Genomic DNA, 23,761 nt, shown 5'->3' with positions numbered 1-23,761 from the left:
TCAGATTCATCAAAACCAAACTGAAAACTCTACACCTGAACAGAATGAAATAAAACACAATAATAAAATAAAAAATATAAAAAATAACTTTGCCTGTTTAGGTAAATTTTGCACAATATCCTGTGGTCGAAAAGTAAAGGCCTCCGAAGACATTTAACTATAGATTAAAATCCTCCTTGTTAATAAGAAATTGAGAGAAACCGTAAGCGGAAGCGAGGGACTCTTACTTTGAAGTCTCGGACGGAAGTAGCCCGTGTTTACAGTGAGTAACCTGACGCCTTTGAGGGGTTTAGGATTTTACTGTGTCGTCGAGTCAGATGAACAACAATAAAAAGCCGAATCGTTTCGCTTAGCACTTAGATTGAAGATGGAGAAGAAGGAGGGGGTCGTTGCGGTCAAACGGTAAGACTTATCGATTTACGGTTACTCGGGTGAAGGCTTCGGTATGTTTATCTGTATTTTTTCGCTTTTAACTTTGAGTGTCCGGGAGCCATTAAAGCAGCAGCGGGCGGTGGAAACGACGGCGGCTTAGCTCGCACGGCTACAGGCTGTGTGGCTAGCTCTCTGTCGGCCTGTTTATATTCAAGGAACATTATTTTTAAATTATTATTTAAATAAAAAAAAATCTTCTGTTTTCCCCCCCCTCCACAGCTCAGTGCTGCCTTTTCCATGCGTTCAACACAGCCTTTTAATTTGAAATCCTATTTGAATTGCGCGTGCTGAGCAGGCTTATGTCCTTAAAAAAATAGACATAATTAATATTACAGCATGTTTACAAGCCTGTGAATTAGATAAATATGCATGAAATGTGATATCTGCCGTACACCTGTATTACTCAGTCTGGTCTTGTGTTGTTGTTGCAGAGCACAGCCGCCGCCTTTGTTCACGCCATGTTGCTCTGCTTCATGGATGTCCCGCATCCCAGTTATGGATTTTTCTTTTCTTTTTTATTGCAGGCAGACATAACAGACAGAGATGGCTGCGGAGAGATAATATTAACGTGTTCGCGGGGTTTCTCGGGACTTTGCGTCTTATTGTAGTAGATTGTTTAAAAAAGAAAAAGAGGAAGCTTTGGTGGAAAGTGGAAGACAGTCTGGGGACATTTAGTGACACCTCAAAGAAAGGAACGGTGTGTTCTCCGAAGGCTTTAGAGCAGAGCCTGAGTACACCTTTGGTTCACATTGTTTTATATGAGATATTTGTATTTATCAGAGAGCATGGCTGCCATAGAGGGCATATTTTCATGTTATAAGAGACACACTTATGTGTTCTGGAGTAAGTGGCAGATAATTTATGGAGGATTTCTAGTCATGTCTCTTTTTTGTGTTTGTTTTTTTGTAATGCTTTGAGGTTCTTTTCAAATCCCGCTGGTGTCAGGGCAAGGCTTTAGGGTTTAATATTAACACTAAAACTGGAAGTATAGTCTTTCCTGTCAGAGCATGGGGGGGTGGTAACATAAGATAAGATAAGATAGAACTTTATTAATCCCTCGGGTGGGTTCCTCTGGGAAATTCGACTTCCAAAAAAAGCACAGCAACAACCGAAGTTACAGTTACATGTGGGACAGAGTGGACAGCCACAGCAGGAGCTGTGACCTCCGCCTAGGAGGAAACCTGAAGCCCACCAGAACAGTGTGCTCAACCAAAAGGTGTCATGTGTTAGTACATTTATTCATATTTGTAGGTGACTCACAAGGATGAACTCTCGGTCACATTATTGATTAGTCTGTTAAAATTAGTTTGATAAAGCCCATAAAGTTGCTGGTGTCAGCTTTGATGTGTCTCATAAAAATGTGGATTGGAAAATTAGGAATATGAAGAAATGGTCTTGGACTTTAACCGCCGTTATGTGTTTGGTCCAGTCTGTGTATTTGTTCAGAAAGTTGAAGCTAGATTGTTGGGAAATTTGTTCGCGCACACTCGGCTTGTTTCCATAAATTTCTGCATCCAAGTCCAAGAAGTTTTTGGAAGGACTCTTTACTAATGTCTGATGTAGATGTTTCACATGCTATAAATTGTTTTGATGTTCTAAAGATAATCTCACAAATTAATCTGAATCTGCACACTCAGATTGTGGAGGGTGTGTGTTTGTTGGCCTTGGAGGAAGTATGTGTTCTTGGATTGCTCCTGGTACTTAATGTGTCCTAGTTCTGTTTGTGAGTTTTGTGGTCACCTGAAAAGAAGTGTCTCTGATTGGGACTAACTGATTTAAAAAGACTTGACATAAGCACATAATGTTGAAATTACATTATTCTTGAGATAAATCAGGATTTTCATCGTCTGTACTAACAGATCGGCAAGTTATTCTGAGACTGTTTTATTGGCGCGTTAGCTGAGTTTGACAGTTCTGCTTTAAAGAAAAGTTGGTTTAATGCCAAAGCAACCTGTGAGAGTAGGAAAAAGAACAGTTGTTCAAATGTGACCACAGTAGGCCAAAGGTGTGCGTCTGCCATGACAGTCTCCAGGCTGCCAAAAACAACCCTTCCCTGTTTCAGCAGTCTTGGACATTGTGTACTGAGCCAAACAAAGCTGAGCTCACTTTGTTGTTTATAGTTTAGTGCGCATGTCAGTAAGGATATGAGATGTCTGGTGTTTGTATGTGTGTACCAAGTTTACATATCCTTGTGGGGACCAACAATAATGCCCGTCCCCATGAGTTTGAAGGCATTTTTAAGACTCTAAATGTGGTTTTAGTGTCAGGGTTACTATTAGGCATTCAGTTTTGATGGTTAGGGTTAGCAGCTAGGGGAAGCATTATGTCAATTAGATGTCCCCACTAAGATGTAAAAACACGACTGTGTGTGGAGTGGGCTGGCAGGATATGTGTGATTATTTACGAAGGGGGTCCCGGAGTCTTTGTCCTGGACTTCCTCATGTTTTCCTTCACTCTCTCCCGTCCTCATCGCTGCATTTGTTCCTTTTGCTTTAAAGTCTCGTGACCTGCTGCTGAGTGTTCGTGTGTGTGTGTGTCTGTGTGTGTGTCTGTGTGTGTGTGTGTCTGTGTGTCTGTGTGTGTGTGCGCGCGCGCTCCCTCCCCCGTCTACACATGCCACGAGAGGACATTGTGTTCTAAGCGTAAGTGGCGGTCCAACTGGTTATTGCTTACCTCATGTTTCATAGACGCTCCATCTGTGTAGAGTGTGTGTGTGTGTGTGTGTGTGTGTGTGTGTGTGTGTGTCGGCTCAGTAACCGCAGTTTGTACTCCAGAACACACACAGAAGACAGTGTTTGGTGCAGAGCTCTATTCAGGGCTTTGTACACCTCGTCCCAACACATGCACGCACACACATGCACACTTGTATTGAGCAATAAGTCGACAAAGAGCAGCGCTGCTCTCTGACCAAGGACACGGAGCTTGCTGAGGCTCCTCCCGCTGGCAGGCTGCTGGGTGCTGTGTGTTGACAGCCTGTGATAAACAGCTGTAACGCGGCTGCAGTACCTGACTGACTCGTCCAGGTGTAATTACATCGGCTCCTTTTAATGTGTCAAAATCCATCAACATAGTGTTAGTACTTTGTGTGTGGCTCTGTGGTGTAGTGGTTTACACATTCGCCTAACAAGTGAAAGGTTCCTGGTTTGATTCCAGAAGCTCCATGAAGACTTTAATTGTTCTGTTATAAAACAATGAAGAATGACAGACAAACTTTTATTGTGTTTTTTATTATAAGGACATATTTTAAAACCTTTAATATTAATGTTAGGCTGGTGGAGGGGTGATGGAGTAATCAGCCAGGAGGGTTATTCGCGTCCACCTCTTGTGTTTTACAGGTTTGTCTTTAGACTCTAAAAAGTTCCTGGTTTGGTTTAGAAAACGCGGTTTCATCAAGACCTCTCAGCAGTAGCCATGCATGCTTAACACTGACAGGTTTGGCGTGACGGACGTGTTTTGCTTTTCCCATATCCTCATGTATCACCCACCGCCATCGAAGGACGTTCTTTGTGTGAATGTGACACCTTATCAAAGCAGCATTATTTTAGGGAAATGGCCTTGAAATTGAGCCTAATCATGTCAGCGCTGTTTTTCATGGGATTTCCTCTTATTTGCACGATTGTTTAATTTGTGCACCAGAAAGCCGTTTTCACTCACAAACTTTGGAGAGTTTCAGGATAAGTAGGTCAGGATGTTTTCTGTAGTTGGCTTTGTTTATATTGCATGAAGCACACAGGAGGAAGCCGTCTGCTTCAGACATGTTAAAACCGCTGGAAGTGCTCCAGAGGGAGTTGTCTGGATCGAGCTTCCAGGACGCTCTTTCACTACCGGTAAATGCACCGGTAGAGCTATTACTCGAACTGCTCTCACAGTCTGACAGTCTGAGTTTTTTATGAGGGAGCTGGCAGGTTCAAAACATTTTAAAGTGACTACGTCAGACATTTTTCTCACACACCTCTGTCAGGTGATGTCTAGAAGAATTCAAGGATGCTGCGCATGTGTGGAAATGTCTTTCCACCTCCGTCTAACGGCAAAACGTGAAACGCTGTCATGTGTGAGGACACGAATTTGGCAGTTTTCCAGTACAGGGAGGAGGAATTTGACATTTAAGGAGGAAGCTTTGAGGGAACTAGGAATGCCATCATACCTGAAATTGAGTAGATGATATCAGAGCCAGTAGATTTACACAATCTGCAATACCAAAACAAAATTATGTAATGCACTTAAACATAAACATGTAGGTGTTCCCCGTCACTTCCTGAAAAGCTGCAGGTTCAGTACCTACACCACCTACAGCAGCTGAGGTCATGAAAAAACCAACTACTGGGGCGTTTTTGGAGTTTTGGTATCAAAAGGTATCCTGAGTTTCGGTTCTGGCAACTTCCTGGCGGAAACCAAGAGAACTGAACTTCTGTTTTCCAAATCTTAACCAAGTCATTCTGGCTGTTGGAAGGTCAGGGTGTGTGAAAGTAAAATGAAAGAAAATGTAAAAGTGTTCAGTCACGTGTGCAGCTCGAGCGGTGGTGTTCATCCAAAAAATGTGGACTTTCTACCCTTTAAACCTGGAAAAGTTTCCACCTGTGCTTGTGGACATGAGTCAATAAATCTGATGAAAATTTGTGTTTGTGTAAACAGCAAAGGAGGGGAAATCTGTACCCGAGAACACGGATCGATAGATTAAATATTGGGAGTATTTAACAAACAGCTGTAATCTGTGTTATAGAGGTGAAAAATTTAAGCGTGTTTAGCTGAAGTTGTTTCCCTTCTGTTGTCTTCGGGGGAGGGAAATTAGGCTTAAACCCTAAAGCAAGTCAGCTGAGGGGAAGCACTGAAGTTGTTGGAGACTCATGAAGCTGTAGTAAATTACATGGGGTGTTTGTCTTGTTTGTGTAAGATAAAAAAAACCTGAGAGGAAATAAGTATCCAGTCCACAAGATAAAATCCCTTAAAGGTGCTTCGGGGCTCTGCGAGCAACAGCAGTGATGCTAACGCAAGTATCAAGCTAATATTGGCGACAACAACAGTTGTCTGTAGTTCTGTAAGTGGCGGAAGGACTGCAAGCAGCAGTTTTAACAACACAAAAAGGAGCTAAAACTTGAGTTTTAATCAAAACAGTTGAATGTAACAGCACAACAGAAGGACACGTTGTGTCCTCACCCGTGTGCAGCTCTGTTTTTAGTTTGTGATAAAACTGTGACACGGTTTCATGTGTCCACATGCTTACCAAGGTCATTGGTAAGCATGACAAATATTTTAAGATATTAAAGAAAACCAGGGCAGAAGAAGCTCTCACAAACACACCCCACATTAATCCCATGACCCCTTGAAGGGTCTGTGACCTCCCTGCTGGGAAGGGCTGCCTTTCAAAGGCAAAAAGAGGAATGCATTCCTCGCAAACCCCCTGAAGGGGTTTGTCTGCCCCTGGCGTCACTGAGCTGCGCTTTGGGAATTCACGTCTTGCTATTTTGTTGCTGCGAGTTTGAGTGTGAGTCGTCTAATTGTCAGCTTCCAGCGCAGCGGTTTGAAGTGGGTTTGTCAGCTTGTTTTTCTTGCACAGACGCAGCACAAAGAGACAAAACGAGCTGCGCCATTATCTCTACTGAACGGTTGCTGAGTGTTTGAGGGTGACGTAGGCTGGTGTGAAACTTTGACCATATCTGTGGCTGTCCAGCTGCACTTCACCTCCTCAAACACAGAAATGCGTTTGACTTGGGATGGCGTGCCAGAGGCTGCATGAAATATATCTGCAGTGTTGTGACCCTCGCAGTGTTTATGTACCCAAAAGATGTTGAGTGACGTTAAGCTGACATGCTAAACCGAGAGGTTTTTTTTGTCTTTCTGCAAGCAGCATACCAGAGTTTCCTGTCTTTGGTAAAGTCAGTTCCTTACACACCAAAAAAAAAAGTTCATGACCCTGAGCTGTGGAAAATTACAAGTTTTTTTTTTTTTGTTTCTTTTTTGGCCACCTTGTAGACAAAACGATTGAATAAAAATGATAAGTAAAAGTGTTGCAGACACCTCTGCAGGAAGAGAGCTGCAGCAAAGATGTTGCTGAATTGGAGGAAAACGTCTTGTTTATTTAACTTTTGGGTGTGCTTTTGAGCAAAATTGAGCTGAACCCCAGAGGTAAACAAACCAAATCCCTGTGCAGTGTACGGTACACTCAGTATTTCAGGCTGTGCTTTCGTTCATGCTGTGAACGTGACTCTGTTTCACTTCTTTGCACGAAGATTCAGCAAAGAAACAAAGGGCTGTTCTTTCAGAGGGGGGTGAGGGGGGAGACTCTGAAAGTGTGTGTGGCTGTGTTTGTTTGCTGTCTGTTGAATAAAAGCCATCACGTGGATGCGGATGGTGTAATAAATTTGTACTCTTGTTCTATTGCCCCGTAATAAAGAGATTTGTGGTATTATGTGCTGATGCAACAGCAGCAAAAACAAAGATGTTCTTTAATCTGAGCTCAGATATTCACACGGGTTCCAGGTGGATTAGGTCCTGATACAAACAGTGTGGGTGTGCCCGAGTGTCCCACTGGAACATTATGTGCTACTGTCTGAATAAAGGACAGACAGGTTTGTGTTCACTTTCAAATCAAAGCAGGGAGGAGGTTTTCAGGTCAGGCAGTGAATGTAGAAGATGTCCTTGCACTCACAGACCCACTTTATTTCATTTCTTTTGACTCGGTGTTGTTGTTGTTATTGTTATTATTCATTGATCACCTTCATTTGATTTTGTTTCACTCCATATTCCTCCAGTGGATGTTAAGCAGCAGTATTAGGTGAGGTCTGATCTGTTGTCTCGGCAGGTTTTCTTTGTTTTGTTTTGTTTTTGCTGCTGAAAACAGAAAAAATAAACACAAAGACTAAAACAATACTGGCAAAGTCGTAATTTTAAACAGCAGCATCGGCCCAGAATTTCACATTCGAAGTCTGCTTGTTTTAGAGGATGTGGAGGCCCCTGTAAGGAATAACCCACAATGTGAAGAGTTGTGCAACATTTCTGTCAGCGTGATTAAACACGTATTACCATAGTGTGTGTGATGATGCTGACCGTGTGTGTGCGCGCGCTGTGTAAAGGCGTCTGTCAGCTGCAGAAGTTATTTTTGAAGCCGTGCTCAGCTGGTGTCCTGTGTTGTGTTCTTTTTGTTCTGCGGTTTGATCATTCATTGGCCTGAGTCGGCACACTGAAAGAGGTCACTTTGTTTTAGGTAGTTATTAAAGCCTGTAGCTTTTATTATGGAGGACCCAATGTGCCAAAATAAGTAAATAAATAAAGAAACAACTTTATTAGTTTTTAATTTATGTGTCAACAGTGCACGTGTAATGGAATGTTGACATATGTGTTTAAATAATTAGGCCTTGTATTGAATGCCATTCTTTGTTCATTCATGATTAAAAAGCACCACCAAATAAATACGTAAAGCGCGCAGTCCCGCTGTGTGTTCTCGTCAGCTAAATTCTTTATCATTATGTTTTTTTTCTTCTGCGACGTCCGTGTGATCCCACACAGACAAAGACACCCTTCAGATGCCTGCTCGCTGTTTGCTTTTTCCAAAAGTGTTTTACTGTTTTTCAATAATTTAATATTTGTTGTACAAGAAAACCACCTGTAAATCTCTCCCTATTAAAGTGAACTGCAGAGCCAGACAGGACTAATACACCCACAACTTGAAAACTAGAAAAATCCTGTTTTTCCTAATGGAAGATCAATACACTGTGTGCAGTATTTCAAAATAAAAGCCCTTAGCTAGGCTAGCTATAGGAATTTTCCAGCATGCTTTACAGTGCAAGTTTTTCAAAATAACTTTTTATAGTATAAACATTAACTGCTGACTCCATTCAGCTTTTTCAGGCAACCTGTTTACCTGCAACTTCTTACACATTGAGAAGCAACCATCACACAGCAGTCGCCCCACAAATTGCATTTTCTAATCTATTTCTAATTTACTTTTATATTGTTTTATATTTATTCAGAACTAAATGTATCAATAAGTGAACATTTAGAAATCCATCATTTTCTTAACAACTTATCCAAATCATGATCATGAGGGGCCGCCACTATAAATATTCTCTTTAATTTTTCTTAGTTAGGGTCCTCCACAGCAATGAAAGAGTGTGTTAGGTGACACTGTGTGGCCTCAACATGATTGCATATCCACCCACAGCTGCAAAACGCAGTGAATGGAAGAGAAGTGAAACCTGGCTTTTGTCCTGTCAGCACATGTTTTTTGATCTCGGCCTGAGCGGTGCAGAGCGAGCTGACGGATGGATGAAGACAGAGCGAAGAAAAGACGAGCGGGGGAGGGAGCCCTGTAGATCTGGACGTTTTCCTGGCTGCTGAGATAAAAAAAACATTTTGTTCCCTTCAGTTTTTGGGTGCTTCTCCCTATCTTTGCTCTCTTCTGTTCCCACTTTGGAGTGTTTATAGAGCTGAAACTTGTGGGCACGATCACAAAGTAAAGACATGAAGGCGTTTATGTCTCGTTGCCTTTAAAGTGGGATTAACCCTCTAATTAAACGCCTTCTCTTTACAGAATCTGTACATGCATCTGTGATTAGTGCGTTATATATTTGATGGTTGGGTTGTTTTGCATTAAAAGCATCTGGTCCCGAACTGCTCCTCAAGTGTGTTTCAAAATCCAGAAGACTGGAAGTTGCAGTTTGAGTTTATTAGGGCACCGAGTGTTGCTCATAAAATTCCCAGCCTGACTCGCAGGTCACTGCTGGAGGCTTTAAAACTGCACAGCTGCAGCACTGAAGGGCTTTTAGGGCTTTATTGGGGCCGTTCAGAGTTTTCTAGATGCATGCCTCTTTTAAAAATAATCTTGAACTGGCTCAGTGCAGGTATTTGACGATGTATTTTAAATTAAAAATTAACAGCCAAGAGGATTTTATATAAAGCTATCTGCAACTGAGTGTATAGAGCTTTGGCGCTCACAGAGATTCCTCGTACAAACTCTGAGGTCATCATTTGAAGCTTTAGCCATGTTTGTTACGACCTTCTTCCTTGTAGTTCTGTGTTAACAATAAGAAGCGTTGTCAGTAGAGGAAAGGAGGAACACATGGTGGGGCTGGAGTGGGGAAGGAAAGTTGGTTACAAGTGAATTGTTGATTCTGGGCTCCACACAGAGGTCTTATTTTTTTTCTTTTAGTCCCACTTCAGCTCCCCCGTTCCTCCCCCACTGCCCCACATTCCTTCTCTGCTCTAATCATCTTTTCCCTCTCCTCGTCCATTCTTCTTTATTTATTTCTGTCACATAATGATTATCCTCCCTTCCTCCTTCACAGCTTCTTCTTTCCACATTAGTCTTCTGCTCCTTTTTTAAAATTTTCACCTCCTGATCATCTTCCTCTTCTCCTTCCTCCAGGACCAGCACAGAACAGAGAAAACTGCGCTCTCGTGATGCGGCCAGATGCAGGCGGAGTCAGGAGACCGAGGTCTTTTATGAACTTGCCCACACTCTGCCGCTCCCACGCCGAGTGTCCACCCACCTGGACAAAGCCGCCATCATGAGAGTGACCCTCAGCTTCCTGCGAATGCACCACCTGCTTCGATCAGGTAAGAAGCACAGAGTCATGTGACAGTATGTCCCAACAGGGCCTGAAAATCCTTTCTGGATCAATAAGCATTGCCTGATTAAAAATTATTAAACGTTTTGTGTTAAATTCAGGCTAAGACGCTATAACCAAAGCTCATGCATGGCAGGATTTGCGTTGGTGCAAATGTGCTGCTGTGCACAACAGTGACAAAGCAGGTGTTTTCACACATTCTCTGCAGCCCCGAGCCCTGAAAACAGCTTAGGATGCAGTGCACTTAAATGTCACCTGGTCTGAATCGCGCGCCCCAGAGGATAAATAGTCATTTCACCATCAGCAGATCCGGTTTTTGGTTCGACGATATAAACTACAAAACAGTTAAGCTCCATCTATACTGCTTTTTTAGTGCTAATAAGCAAACATTGCTGAAGCAGTGCGGTCAAATTTGTAAATATTTGACCTGCTTAACAGCAGGATGTTAGCATACTGAGCACAGCTGCAGACTCGGTTTGGTTCTTTTGGTTTTGTTTTTCTGCACATGCTTTAATTTCATGACCTGCATGCTTCTTTTTTCTGTTTTCTAATGGCAGAAAGCATAAAGACTGGTTTAACTCAGGTAAATAATGCAACTTCTGAGTTCCACGGGACGAGTTAAGAATGAGGAAAGACGTGAAGGTTATGCTTTTATGACTACAGTCAAATATGAGGCTTGATTGTGGCTCAAGTGGTTGTTGTTGCAGGTGAGTCAGGTTTGGATAAAATGTTCCAAGTGGTGAAGTCCTTTAAAAACAGCAGTGTGAGTTCTAATCCTTTAAACGGCTTCTCGAGTGACAGTTTGAATGATGAACTCAGTCAGGCATGAACGCTGCGTGAATGTGAATACAGCTCTGGCATGTTGCGTGTTCAGTGTTACTACTTAACAAGATGAGTCGGCTCATTGCCTCAGGTGTGAGAGCAGAGTCATGAACTCCTCCTGACTGGTTTATTGATTGAGGTCAGAGGTGAGACATTCTCATAGCTGGATCGGATTTTTGAGGGGATTCAAATATGACGCGTACGTCAGGGTTTGAAAGTGTGTTCCTGGATTTACTGGAGGAAAAATCCTGCAGGAGTTGATGATGATCATTTCCAAAGAGGTCTGCATATCAAGGACCTTTAATTTGCGCTGTTGGTGTGAATGCCCACACCAGCAGAGCCATGGGGAGGAGATGCAGGCAGAAAGTTGGTGAACTGATAAGAGGCTTGCAGCTACAGCAGAGTACGTTTCTTTGAGCCAAATCTCAGAGAGCAGCTCACATCGCAGCAGAGGAAACTCCAAAGCAGGATTTGAAAATGTGGCTATGCTGACAGCTGTAATTACACATAAGAACGGGTTGGCTCCAGGAGTGACACAAATCACCATAAACACGGCAGAGTTTACAGGAAGAGATTACAACATGGTCTGCTTGGTGAAAATCCAGGAGGAGACTTTCAGGCAGTTAAAGACGTGCGAAGTCGAAAAGAGGTTTAACCTTAAAGACTTTGGGTTTAAGTAATCCTGCCTGATCGGCCTCTGGTAATAATAATAACCTTGTTGTTTTCTTCTGCAACAGATAAGAATCTGAAAGAAGAGCCTAAAGAGGTGGCGGAGGAGGTGAAGGTGGAGGAGGAGGAGGAGAAGGATGAAGATCCGATGGATGCTTTCTATCCTCAGGCGCTGGCTGGCTTCATCATGGTGATGACTGAGGAGGGAGATATGATCTACCTGACAGAGAATGTCAACAAGCACATTGGCATCACACAGGTACACACACACACACACACGCACACACTGTCTTGATGTTTTTAAATGGTAATCTTCTGCTTTGTGGGTGGCACAGAAATCTTAAGGCATTTGTTTTTGTGCCGTGCAGGCGTGTCCAGGACATTTAATCCTGACATCTGTTGATTGATTTTTGTGTAACAAGCCAAGTACTGATTGTAGGTAGAGGCAAGGACGGATAACGTCGCCGTATGAGTCGTAGTTTGTGATAAAGAAACCAAAGTATTCGCTGCCAAAGCTTCACCACACTGACTCGTCCTTTGATAAATGGAGAAAGGATCCATGGCTGTAAAACCTCCTCTGTAACCATGGTGATATTATGATTTCTGTCGCTACGAGTTCTTGCTCGTAGGGGGCTTTCTCTGTGTTATTGTAGGGTTTTTAACTCGCAATATAAAGCGGCTCGAGGAGGCCGTTGTTGGGATTTTGCGGCGTATAAATAAAGTTGAAATGAAAAATTGATGCTGTAACTGTGGCTTTCAAAGCTTGTTGGCAACCTGTGTTCCTGCCTGCCCCGTCGGTTCTTCGGATCGTGTTGTCTAACGAAAACTCTGCCCATTTGCCGCGTATCCCCGGCCTCCTTCAGATACTTTTACACAATCTGTGCTGCATCTGGTTCGGTTCCAGCACTATTGAGAACGAGCCAAGCTCCTCTCCGGAGAGGTGTTTGGTTTCCAAGTCCCCTTTCAGCTCACTTGGCATCGTGTTAGCATTTGCCAAACTTCTCCTGACAGATGTCATGGCGGGGGCGGGGGACTCGTGATGTCCTCGGTCCAGCTGAAGCCAGTAGAGGGCTGGCTTTTCCACTTTTTTTTTTTTTTCTTTTTTTAAAAATTTGAACAGTGGGTCACACGGCTGCTTAATTGTGCTTTGCTTCACATAAAAAAAGATTAATTTCCTTGTTATCCTTAAGAGTCATGCTCACATAATTGAGATCATCCATCAACTGCTCCAACACACCAGGCTCTTTATAGCAGAAGGATTTTATTTCAGGATGGATGCATGAATCTAATGACTGGAAACTTTTTATGTAGTTCGAGTATTGCTGTAATAACCTATAGTTTGCACACAAACAGTTTGGTTTGTTTATATCAAGGGTGTGAAGGTCACTTTAGTTAATGGACCAATAAAACAATTAGGTGATAACCCACCTTTCTTTTAACATAGAAGTAAACAATCACGTATATTGAGAAACTGCTTAAAATATCCTGCATGAATTTTAAACAGACCGTCTTTATTACAGGTGCATCCAGGATCAGTGTAGCCGTGCAAAAGCACAAAGCAGAGCTTAACGCCTGTATCATATATCCAGATAAATATCTTTTAACTCTGATTAAAAGTGTTTTTAACATTTTGATACCTGTGCTGTTGACGCAATAAAAGTGCATCGTATGTAAAATTATTCGCTCCCCGATTTAAATTTCACATTTTGCAAAGTGAATTATTTACTCAGTTTGTTCTAATCAGCGAGGCTTCTTTTTCGAGAGGCCGGAGAGCTCTCGTAAACACATCGAGTAACAGGAGACCGCATAGCTTCTCCGAGGCTAAAAACATTCCCTCCACACCCTCCATGAGCGAGTCTCCGTTGGCTTAGGATCAGTTTGCCTTTTGATTTTTTTCCTCCTTGACGAAATTGAAATAATGTTTATCTGTAAATGTGACATAAAATCAGAGCAGGGTAACAGGCTGCACCTCTGGTAAAAATTCATGCAAATCCATCCGTGTCTCTGCGAGTAATCCTGCTGACAAACAGGACAAAACAAGCACTCGCTCCGCAATCACTTTATTTTACCATTTATGATTCCAACAATTGATTAAAAATGTATGAATATTTCTAAGTTTCCAGAAATGTGCCCTCCTGTGTGGTGATGCTTACTTTATGAAGACTCTTTGCTGGTTTAATGGCTGATTGGGCGCTGGAGAGACGTAACTGTGACGTTTAATTTTCCAGACTTTAGTCTTAAATCTTTTCCTTTCATTTCAACCGTGCCGGCTTCAGTTTCCCACTCAGCTGCCACTTCGTGTGACGGTCTTGTGATCCGTCAGCTTGGCATTCCGGTTATTTTCCAAGTCAGTTCTGGTTTTCCGTGCAGTGTGTAACATTAGGAAACCTTCTACACCAGAAAATAGATGTTGGTCTCCAAACATCCATTTTTGGCGGTGTTGGTCATTTGAAACACTTGACACATCACCCCAATCCCCATAAATACATATATAAACTTACTGGGTTTAGAAACTGGACTAAACTGAAGGCATTTCCTGTGTTGCATTTATTGTAGTTTATTTCTGTAGTTGCGCAGCAGCGTATTTGCTAAAGTGTCATTTTTATTTTGGTTAATTACAGCGTCTTGGTTTACTTTCAGTGAACTGTAATAATGTTGTTTCAGGGTGTGTAATTAAACCCCAGAGGTACTCGTTGGACGTGAGAACGCCATCATTATTGCTTATATTGTAGATGTGTTGTTTGTCATTCCTGACCTACATCAGTTTTTAGTACACTCAGCCCTTACGAGCTTTTCTTAGATAAGAGTTGTTTTCTTTTTTATTTCCTGTGAGCTGCCAGGATAGTGTGTCTATGAAAGCTGAGCAGGAAAAAGAATCTGTTCCTTGGATCTATTCTTAGCCCCGTTTGAGGAGGTTATAGCGAGTATTCACCGAGGTCCTGAGTGAAGCATGCTGTAACAGCGGTGGCGATTTAACCCGACCTCGTCAACTGTAATTACAGTCGCTGCTAAACACAAAGAAAAATTGATTCACCAGAGAAAATAAAGTACAGACAGACTTTTAACCAACACTTCAGGTTCAAAAACTACATGTTTGTGCTTTAACAAAAAAAAAAAAAAATCAGGGTAGCAGTTGATACTTGTGTTTGTCGGTGTGTGACTCAGCGGTTTTGTTGGTTTCTTATCGTCCACAGCTGGAGCTGCTGGGTCAGAGCATCTATGACTTTGTTCATCCCTGCGATCAAGAGGAGCTCAGAGACCTGCTGACTCCACGTCCAGGTAAACACGCAGAGCCGGGGATCAGGAGCCCACTGACACCTTTATTTTGGAGTTCGGTCATGTGACAAGAAGACAAGCATCTTCTTAATTTGATCTCCAGAATTTAATTACAGGTCAGATTGATTGTAACGAGTTAATTTAGTGCGTGTTGTCGTATTAGTTCTGTTTGTTTGTGGTCACAAAGACTCAGCAAAGCCCGTCTGTGTGCTTTCTGAGCTCAGCCGTTCTTTGAATTTTTAAAATGTTTTTGGTACCTGACAAACTTCTGTGAATTACCCACGTTAACAGTGTCGTGTTGCTTTCAGGTCTGAGTAAGAAGGCACGGACAGAACAGACGAGCGAGAGGAACTTCTTTATGCGAATGAAGAGCACACTGACCACCAGGGGGCGCACCGTCAACATCAAATCTGCCACCTGGAAGGTTTGTATTACACACAGCTGTTCATAGATAGATATAGAGATAGATATGCTCACTCACCTCTGACTAACCTCGGACTAGCCTTAACATTAAAACTATAGCCTGTATATAAAAGATGGACACAGCTACCATGCTATCATCTATTAGTTTTTATTTAGAAGCCTCAATATTAAAGTTTTGGCTGGATCCATGTTGCATTTTGATCCAGAAGTAGTTGTAAACAGTGCAAATGCTTAGAATAGTAGGCTGCATTCATAAACTGTAGGACTGCAGCTACTAGCTAACTACTGCTCAGCAACAGAGTAATAATATACTAGAATACACCAACTTGCTGAACATGCAAGAGTGTCAAAGTGCAGTTTGCAGTGCTGTAAAGAAATGTTCTCTGTTTTATTCATACCGCCAGGTCCAGCTGGAGCATGTCTTTAACCCTTAAAGTGGACGTATTCACCGCTTCCTTATTTATTCCTATGTAAATATATACTTTCACAAGTGAAAGCTGAACTTTTGGCTCATGCACTTGATTGGCTGCAGGCCTCTTCTAAATGACAAGTGTTCCTGCTCAGGAAAAACAAATAAATCACAGCCTTGGGGCTCGAGCAGGAACAGAAGATTGCTTGTACTCTCCCCAACACATTCTTACTGTTTGCAAAAAAAAAAATTGGGAGGTGCACGACGAGCCCAAACGACAGCAGTGCACATTTACTTTTGGCTGGTGTATAAACTACCTTCAATAAGGACGTCTCGAGCTCACACCTCTGGCTTTGAGCACATAAGCTTCACCCACCTTTACCCAGGTCTTCGGTTTATGATGGGCAGCCAACCACAAGAAAGGAAGAGGAGTTAAAATAATAAATTGTCAGCTGGAACGAGCAGAATACGTCCCCTTTAAACAGGCCTTAGAAGGTGTGTCACAAAGTGAGGGACGGCTAGTTCTGAAGCTATAATTGGTCCTCATAAAAATAGGCACAACAGACACACATGCAGCTAAAGTCCAGTCTGAAAGAGATATGGTCAAATTAACGCTGGCAGCCGGCCTTCACGCTGTAAACGGTACACCTACTAGTTCAAACACACACACACTACTTTCAATTCATGCGCTCACGTGTACTTGCTACACAGTGGCACGTGATCTGATGTTACCATTCCTGTCTAAAGTGCTGCACTTACATTTTAAAACCTCTGGAAGAGTCAGAGGGTTTCCAGCACTGACGTGTCTTGGCTCCAGCGCCACAGAGCAGGGACTCTTTTAAAACCTCTTCTGAGCATTTAAGGGATTACAGCTCAAATTTGAGGTTTTATTCTTTCTGAATTTAACATTGGCAAAAGCAGAGCAACACAAACTGAATACTTTTCATTAAAAGGAGCTCACTACAGCTAAGCAGCATGAAATTGAGCAAAAATAAAAGTTTATTTCGGTTGTTTGAAGCGTGCTTGGTTGATGAACTCTGCTTTAAATTCCTCGCCCTCTTTCTCCAGGTCCTCCACTGCACAGGCCACATTCGTCCCTTTGGCAGCGGCTCTGCGTCGCCCCCTGCAGGCAGAGTCATGACCCTGCTGTGTGAGCCCATCCCACACCCATCCAGCGTGGAGTTCCCTCTGGATACTTGCACCTTCCTCACCCGTCACAGCATGGACCTGTGCTTCACCCACTGCGAGGGCAGGTGAGACGGAAAAATGTAACCGATCTCGACCTTTGACCTTCCCCCCCGTGGATGGGAAGCAGGAGGAATACCATTCCACTGTAGCGCGAAAGAAAGGGGGAAAGAAACCTCTGAACTCCTGGTTTTCTTTTCTCACGCTGTTTCCAGGGTTGCAGAGCTGGTGGGATACAAACCTGATGATTTGATTGGACGCTCAGGCTTCGAGTTTCTTCACGCACTCGACTCAGATCACATCAACAAGAGCCTGCACACATGTGAGTGTCAGTGTGTGTCTGCGTGTTACAACAGTGTAATATTTTCAATCATTTTCACTGCTTACCTGGGTCTAAACGGCTTTCATATACGGACGGGTGACGAATTAAAGAAAAATCCAGCATAAAACTCTCAGCAGGGTATTTGGCTCTCAGCTGTCGTCAGAACACCTTCAGTGCATTTTGGCCTTTAAAACAAAGTCTGAAAATTTGAGAGAGCACACGGGGACAAAAGAAATTCTCTCATTTGGCGTCTAGATGATGAAGGCAGAGAAAGAGAGGGGTGTCCAACATGAATGTCCAAAACTGGTTTTTCCTTCTAATTTTGAACATATTTATGCCTAAATATTTGCTCCTCATTTCTGATTACTACTAATATACTAAGGAACCAATGTCTGAATTAAGTTCCATTAAACGTATTTCACCCTCAAAGTGCCTGCTTGAGAAGAAAAGTTGGCTTTGATCCACCTGAGCTCATAAAACTAGTTTAAGGGTGTTTCTTCGATATGTCATCAATCCATCGCTTGTATTTGAGGCACAGGTTTTACTACATTGCAGCTGTTATTAAAAGCTGTGTTTCAACCAGGAGCTCCCAGAATTTGTGTTTTAATGAAGTGAAAATGTGCTCTGGCACTTCATCATCATCCTCTTTCTCTTCTGTCCACACTGCGCAGTGCTCTCCAAAGGTCAGGTTAGCACCAGCCAGTACCGTTTCCTGGCAAACAACGGTGGCTACGTGTGGGCGGAGACTCAGGCCACGGTGTTGTACAACAGTAAAACGTCCCAGCCGGATGCCATCGTCTGCCTCAACTTCATCCTCAGGTACTTTAAAAAGCAGCAAAGTTGTCTCGCAAACTGCAACATGAGCGAGGATGGTGCGCCCATTTACTGTTCCCAATTTTAACGTCATCGTGTTCTTCGTCTTTAGCTCTGTGGAGCAGCCAGATGTGATTTTCTCCATGGAACAGACCCGCTGTAGTAGCATCCCTAAAGTTGAACTGGCAGATGAAGACTCCGGGACTGCCGACATGTGTGAGTCTAAAACTGACAGCACTGTTTCCACTGAGGCTGAAGATGTGGATTCAGATTCCAGCAGCAGCGCGAAGCTCTTCATGGAGCTGCGGGAGAAGCCGGAGGAGCTGCTGCAGTTGGCTCCTGATGCCGGAGACACCATCGTACCTCTGAGTCCAGGTGAGGCCAACAGAGGAACCCCCCCCTCTTTTTTTTTTTTTTTCTTTTTTTTTAAGTATATAAACCTAAAAGCCTCGTTTATGTTACAGTTGAGGAAATGTCGTCGGTGGTTATTCAGAGTAGATCTTTCCCCCCCTCTTTCAGGTTCTGTCGAGCTCTCATTTGCCAGTCCACCCAGTCCAAACTTGGTGCCCGAGCACCCTCAGGATCTGTGCACCCCGCAGCTGAGAAAACTCCTCGCACCCATCTTTGACCCCATCACTCCTCCTCCATCTGCATCCTCATCCTCTTCTTCATCATCGCCAAGCTCCTCACCTAAACCCGAGCAGGTAAATGTCAGCCTTAAGTCTTTGTGCATCAGTCGAAGTGTCTGCGCCTCCCTTTAACCATTAATCGATGTTTGTGTCTCAGAGCCGCAGTGAAGAGGTGATGGACACCAGCGAGGTGGAAAAGTTCTTCGCCTTTTGGCCAGAAGATGCCCAGAAGAAAGATACCCCGGTGGTAAGAGCATGAACCGATGAGGCATCAACAAAAGACATCCTGATAACAACTATTCAGTCAACCGCTTTCTGCAAAATATTCAGTCCTACCTGCATTTTCTCAGAAGATTGAGGGGATGGACCTGGACATGTTGGCTCCGTACATCTCCATGGACGATGACTTCCAGCTGACCTTCCTCAGCAGTATGACCGAGGAAGCTGAGAAACCTTCCGAAACTTCAGCAACAAGCAGGAAACGGTAAGCTAGACCAGCGTTATCTATAAAACTATTGGTGCAAAGGTGTGCTTAGAGCAAACAGGAAGCCAAGTTTCACCTTGCATTATTGTAACTGAGCACAACGGCCCTATGCCAAGATGGGAAATTTGTCCTGAGGGAGGCGCCAGTAAGAAGGCCGTGTTCTTGTCCTCTGTACAGTGGCCCATTCAGGACATTGTAGAGTTCCAGCTTTTTATTGTAGGTGAAGACACAGCTAAAAATTTATATCTGAACATCAAAACAAAGATTTACGTGTTTTACAATCAGTCTGTCTCTCGTTCAGGACTCATGACTCTGCTGAAGAGATGCTGTCACCAGTGATGCTCCAGGACAAGAGACAGAAAAAGGATCCTTCCATGGAGGAGGAGCTTCTTCTCACCCACAAACTACTTGTGAGTGGAAGAGGAGGAAGAGCCGAGAGGGATGATTTTAAGACGTTTAATCCAAAATGTTCTGTCTTGATGACTTTTCACTGCCTTGATTGGAGGTTGCAGTGTTCAGTTTTTACCTTTAATAAAAAACAACAAATTAGAAAATCTGAAAAATCAGTATTTAGTTGGTTTCTACTAATAGATGCTATGTAATGATAATTATGTTTTCAGAACAAACTTTTTCACCTGACCACACGTTAACCTCCAATTTCAGGACAGTCTGGACGAAACCGACCAACCAGATCTGATCATGGACCCGGGACCGGAGAGTCGCAGCCATCTGCTCACAGACAGAGATCCAGTCTTAGGAGGCATGCAAGGACTGTGTGACACTGCAGGTAAGATCTCTAACCTCAGCTCACATTATCAGACTTGCTTCAAATTAACGTCAGAGGATAACGGGCACTGAGTGACTTCCATCCCAAATTCAGGTGATTTGGCACCATCTAGTGGTCATACTGAGATAATGTTTGGGAATTAGGCAAAATATTCCACACAGTTCAATAACTGATCATGTTGTTGCATAGGCTACTTACAGATTTCCTGTTATGATAATGTTGGATTGTAAAGGGAGTGATCTTTTTCACTCAGGTATTAAACGTGATGGGTCTGGAGCATAAACTGTACATCACAGATGGCAGTTTTTGCTCTATTCTGGCTCCTTTCAGGTTAGATCTTATTTATCAGTGGTTAGCTCACAGCGAAAGAGTGCTTAGTTCAAACCCCTGCAGGGACCTTTTGTGACTCTGTGGGGTGCTTTTTACCTCCTGCTGTTAAAAACAAGCCAGAAATCACTGCCTGTGTAGGTCTGAGACACACAAGAGATTCTTAAGCTTAAGAGTTTCAGCTGTGAAGTGTCCTCTGACCTAACAGTGTCTCTCTCTTTGTGTCTCGCAGCTCTGATGAAGGACATATTTGTATCCCGCCCGACTCTCCTCTCGCCACCTCTCTCACCTATGACCTAAAGGAATTCCTGCCAGTCACGAGTTGGCCCGACTTCACCGCTTAAAACGAGCAAGTCGACTTTGGATCTGCCTGCAAACACTGCATCCTGAGCACACACCTACAGACATGCACGCAAAAGATCCGAGACTCACACACGCTGCATCACTTCGTCATCGGATCGTTGATTGTAGCCGAAGCCAAACGGTCTCTTGATGTTGGCTTTTCCCGTCCGTCTCTCACTGTGAAACAAGCCGGCGACCCGCTCTGGAGCCTAGAAAAGTCAAAGCGAAGATGCTCCAAATTGGCTTCCCGCAACCCGGCGCAGCTCAAGCGCTCGCTTTCCTCCATCATCACTTACTTTTCGTCAGGGATTTAATCTGAGAAGTCATCACTGAGGTCTGTCCGTTCTGACGGAAACGGCAGGTGGTGCTAATTTTCCTCATGCGAACGATTAATCATCCCGAATGGGTTTAACGGTGAGACAAAAAGAGACGTGTTTCTCTGCAGCTAAATTTCTCACAGTTTGATCCAATTTGTGTACAGAACAACCATGTCAGCAAAAATCACCGTCGTCCTTCTTCAGTCAGTGTCTCAACTAACAAAAAATAAATCACTCGCTCTTCCACTTTACTCAGAAATAAACAAAAAGAAACAAACTTGCGAAATCAGTGGCATGTCATTTCAGTGGCATATTTTTATGTGTTTTTTATACACTTGTAAACATTTTTTTCTTTCTATTAAATGATGCAATTACTAGAAAGTTCTGATAGTTTTACTTCAGCGTTCTCTTCAGATCCTGAGTCGCTCTTCGTCGCAGATTGTTCTTGATGTCTAATCTTTAATCCCGAGGTGCCCGGTCTGTGCGCTTCATCTTCTCTTACACTCTATAAGCTAATGTGAGGTGATCAATTGGCTTTCAGACGCATAGCCGTGGATAACCTGCTGAGGGTGTGGTCAAAGGCCAAAAAAAAAAAAAAAAAAAAAAAGCAAATTTAATGGGTATTGCTTTTTCCTTTTATCGTGGTTTTGAATATATATAAACGTATATATATTTCTATAATCGATTTATCTTTCCATTATTGTTAGTTAAAGCATCAGTAGAGTAAGCTTGTTTATATGCTGGTAGAAATGTGATGAAACACTAGAATTTAGTTTTAGTTTGTTTTTTTGTCCTTAAGATCAAATTTTATGACTTCTAACAAATTTTACCTCAAATTAAATGAGTTGAAAGTAGGCTTGCATCCTTCAGTTGCAGTGTTTGATGAAATATTGTGATTTTGATGTTGAGGATTGTTTTCATTTGGCCACAATCATTTTTACTTTTCCACACGTTATCTGCAAACTACGAACTGTCTGTGTGTCCCCTGTAAAACTGCCATTTTATCTCAAACGTGTTACCTCTTCTAGAGCTGTCTGTGCCTTTTTCTCACCCGCTGAAAAACATTGTTTGGCCTGTTACCGTCACGCAGGATCTGTTCATTATGTCCCCCTGATGATTTACACAGAGGGAGAGGGGTTGCATACTGTTTTCTTTTCTTTTTACTCTTTATCCTGTATGTATTCTTGAGCTAAATAAAGCTGATGAAGCAAAAGCAGAAGCTGTAGTGTGATCTGTGTGGTAAATCCTGATTACCTGAGCTTCTTATGATCATTACCCACAGAAGGACCTCGAGCTTCTGTCCACGACCATGGAGGTCACGTCATACCAATGAAAACAGAAAAATGTTCTTTGTGTCAGAGCGCACATATCTTTTAATCCTGAACGTGAAGTTTTTAACCAAAACTGGTGTTTCATCACTAGTGGTGCAACGGATCAAAAAATCTCACGGTTTGGATCGGATAAATTTTCGGATCAGCAAAAAAAGAAGACAAAACTCATTCCATGCAATTATAAAAAGAAAAAAGGTACAATATAGGGCAGTATAGGTCTTTGTATCTACCACTCAATTCAATTTTACTTATAAAGCGCCAAATCACAACAACAGTCGCCTCAATGCGCTTTATATTGTAAGGTAGACCCTACAATAATACATACCGCTCATTATATCGCAGTCCGCTGTGATATAATGAGCGGTCACGGTCACGTAGCCCTGGAGATCCACCCGTTTGTAGTAGTTAGGCCAACAGAAGATGCCTGGGACAGTTCAGCCATAACTTAAATCCTGCTCATACATGCTTGGAACGATCTTGCCACTAAAGTGGACACGAACGGGATATCACAGCGTTGCTCAAGCACGTTCATCATAGTTTAAACCCCTTGTTTTGCACAACGGAGTACGGCCTCCCGTTCCACAGAGCTGCTCAGAACGATTAAAGGAGCACATCACCTAATGAGATGCTCTCCCTGACCTCAGGTCACCCTCATGAGATCTGTTTCTGGTTGCTTGGTCAGATACATTTGCACCGGCGGCCTGCTGGAGCTCATTTTGTAGCTCTGACCGGGCTCATGCTTTTCCTCCTGTCACACAGGAGCAGATACCGATCCTGCTAAGGACCTTCTCCAGGCCTGTCCGGCTTTCCTAGAGTAACCGCTTGTCTCCTGCAGTCTAGTCGAGACACAGCAAACCTGGCAATGACACTGTAGGCTGTAGGATAGGGCAGCTCACTAATCTGCGTAACCATTTCTGTTTTGGGAGTTGTCTCATTGTTGCCCCTCTAGTGCGCCTGTTGATAATCCAGCTGAAACTGATTAACAACTGATAGATCACCGACCAGATCAATATCCCAGAAGTTTAACTGACTCTACGCTACTCTGATTAAAAAGTGTTCCTGTATGTCTGAGCTATGTACTGCAAGATATAAAAAAAACAAAACAAAAAAAACCCTCTGTGCTGAAATGTTCACAAAGATTTTGCGAATAAACCCACATTTGCACAGGTTTCACAAATCATTATTACGCAGCAGATTTTAGGAAACGTGTGTATGAAGAAAATCAAGCCAGGCAAGCCAAGCTCGTTTGCATCATCGTGGGGTTGTTTTTCTCAAGGAGGAGGCAAAAAATGCATAGAAGCAGTAGATCGGACACAAACACCACATTAGTGGGAACGTTTAGTAGCAGGTGGTTAGCTCTGACACCTCACAGCAATGCCTGATTTAATGTGAGTGTGTGTGGTTGTCTGGTTCACACATCTTTAAGTATTAAAAGCAGCATTTATACTTAATATTGTTAGTTTGCCCGAATACTTTTGAGCATCTGACTGCGCGTGAAAGAAATGTCTTTAATTCCTAAATAGTTGATGAAATATTTTTGTAAAACCCCTCAAATTACAGCTGAAAGTCTGCACTTCAGTCACATGTTGACTGTTTGATTTTAAATCCAGCGTGGTGTGGAGCAGAGGCA

General features: G+C 42.9%; 1 protein-coding gene and 1 long non-coding RNA gene across 3 annotated transcripts; one reads left to right on the top strand and one right to left on the bottom strand.

The window, feature by feature from the left end:
• The first annotated feature begins 255 nt into the window (after positions 1-255).
• hif1al (hypoxia inducible factor 1 subunit alpha, like) lies at positions 256-22,013 on the top strand. Of its 2 annotated transcripts, none has more exons than XM_085244225.1 (15): positions 256-402; positions 9,794-9,984; positions 11,555-11,745; positions 14,681-14,765; positions 15,071-15,186; positions 16,663-16,847; positions 16,995-17,101; positions 17,773-17,920; positions 18,027-18,289; positions 18,434-18,618; positions 18,701-18,790; positions 18,897-19,027; positions 19,329-19,437; positions 19,691-19,814; positions 20,374-22,013. In XM_085244225.1, the coding sequence occupies exons 1-15, from the start codon at positions 368-370 to the stop codon at positions 20,439-20,441; spliced, it is 2,028 nt and encodes a 675-aa protein (XP_085100351.1). In that variant the 5' UTR covers positions 256-367; the 3' UTR covers positions 20,442-22,013. The 2 variants fall into 2 exon arrangements, with proteins under 2 accessions (XP_085100351.1, XP_085100350.1); XM_085244224.1 differs by having other exon boundaries at positions 18,894-19,027.
• Positions 17,173-19,774, bottom strand: LOC146560262 (uncharacterized). Its single transcript, XR_014888226.1, has 3 exons — positions 19,663-19,774; positions 18,880-19,553; positions 17,173-17,300 (listed from the first exon to the last, which is right to left on the bottom strand). It is a non-coding gene; the product is annotated as an uncharacterized LOC146560262 (long non-coding RNA).
• Positions 22,014-23,761: the final 1,748 nt, after the last annotated feature.

This window comes from Mchenga conophoros, linkage group LG14, assembly GCF_057382185.1.
Source record: "Mchenga conophoros isolate Kocher_MC1m ecotype Shallow Benthic linkage group LG14, M_conophoros_male_GT1.1, whole genome shotgun sequence".
NCBI lineage: Eukaryota > Metazoa > Chordata > Actinopteri > Cichliformes > Cichlidae > Mchenga > Mchenga conophoros.
The sequence above is the reverse complement of the archived record's forward strand: the minus strand, read 5'-3'. Positions and strand labels throughout refer to the sequence as shown.

Coding starts and splice junctions, on each gene's coding strand:
- hif1al (XM_085244224.1), top strand. CDS start 368: ATGGAGAAGAAGGAGGGGGTCGTTGCGGTCAAACG. Junction 17,921..18,026: donor TGCCTCAACTTCATCCTCAG/GTACTTTAAAAA, acceptor CTTCGTCTTTAG/CTCTGTGGAGCAGCCAGATG. Junction 18,791..18,893: donor AGAAGAAAGATACCCCGGTG/GTAAGAGCATGA, acceptor GCATTTTCTCAG/AAGATTGAGGGGATGGACCT.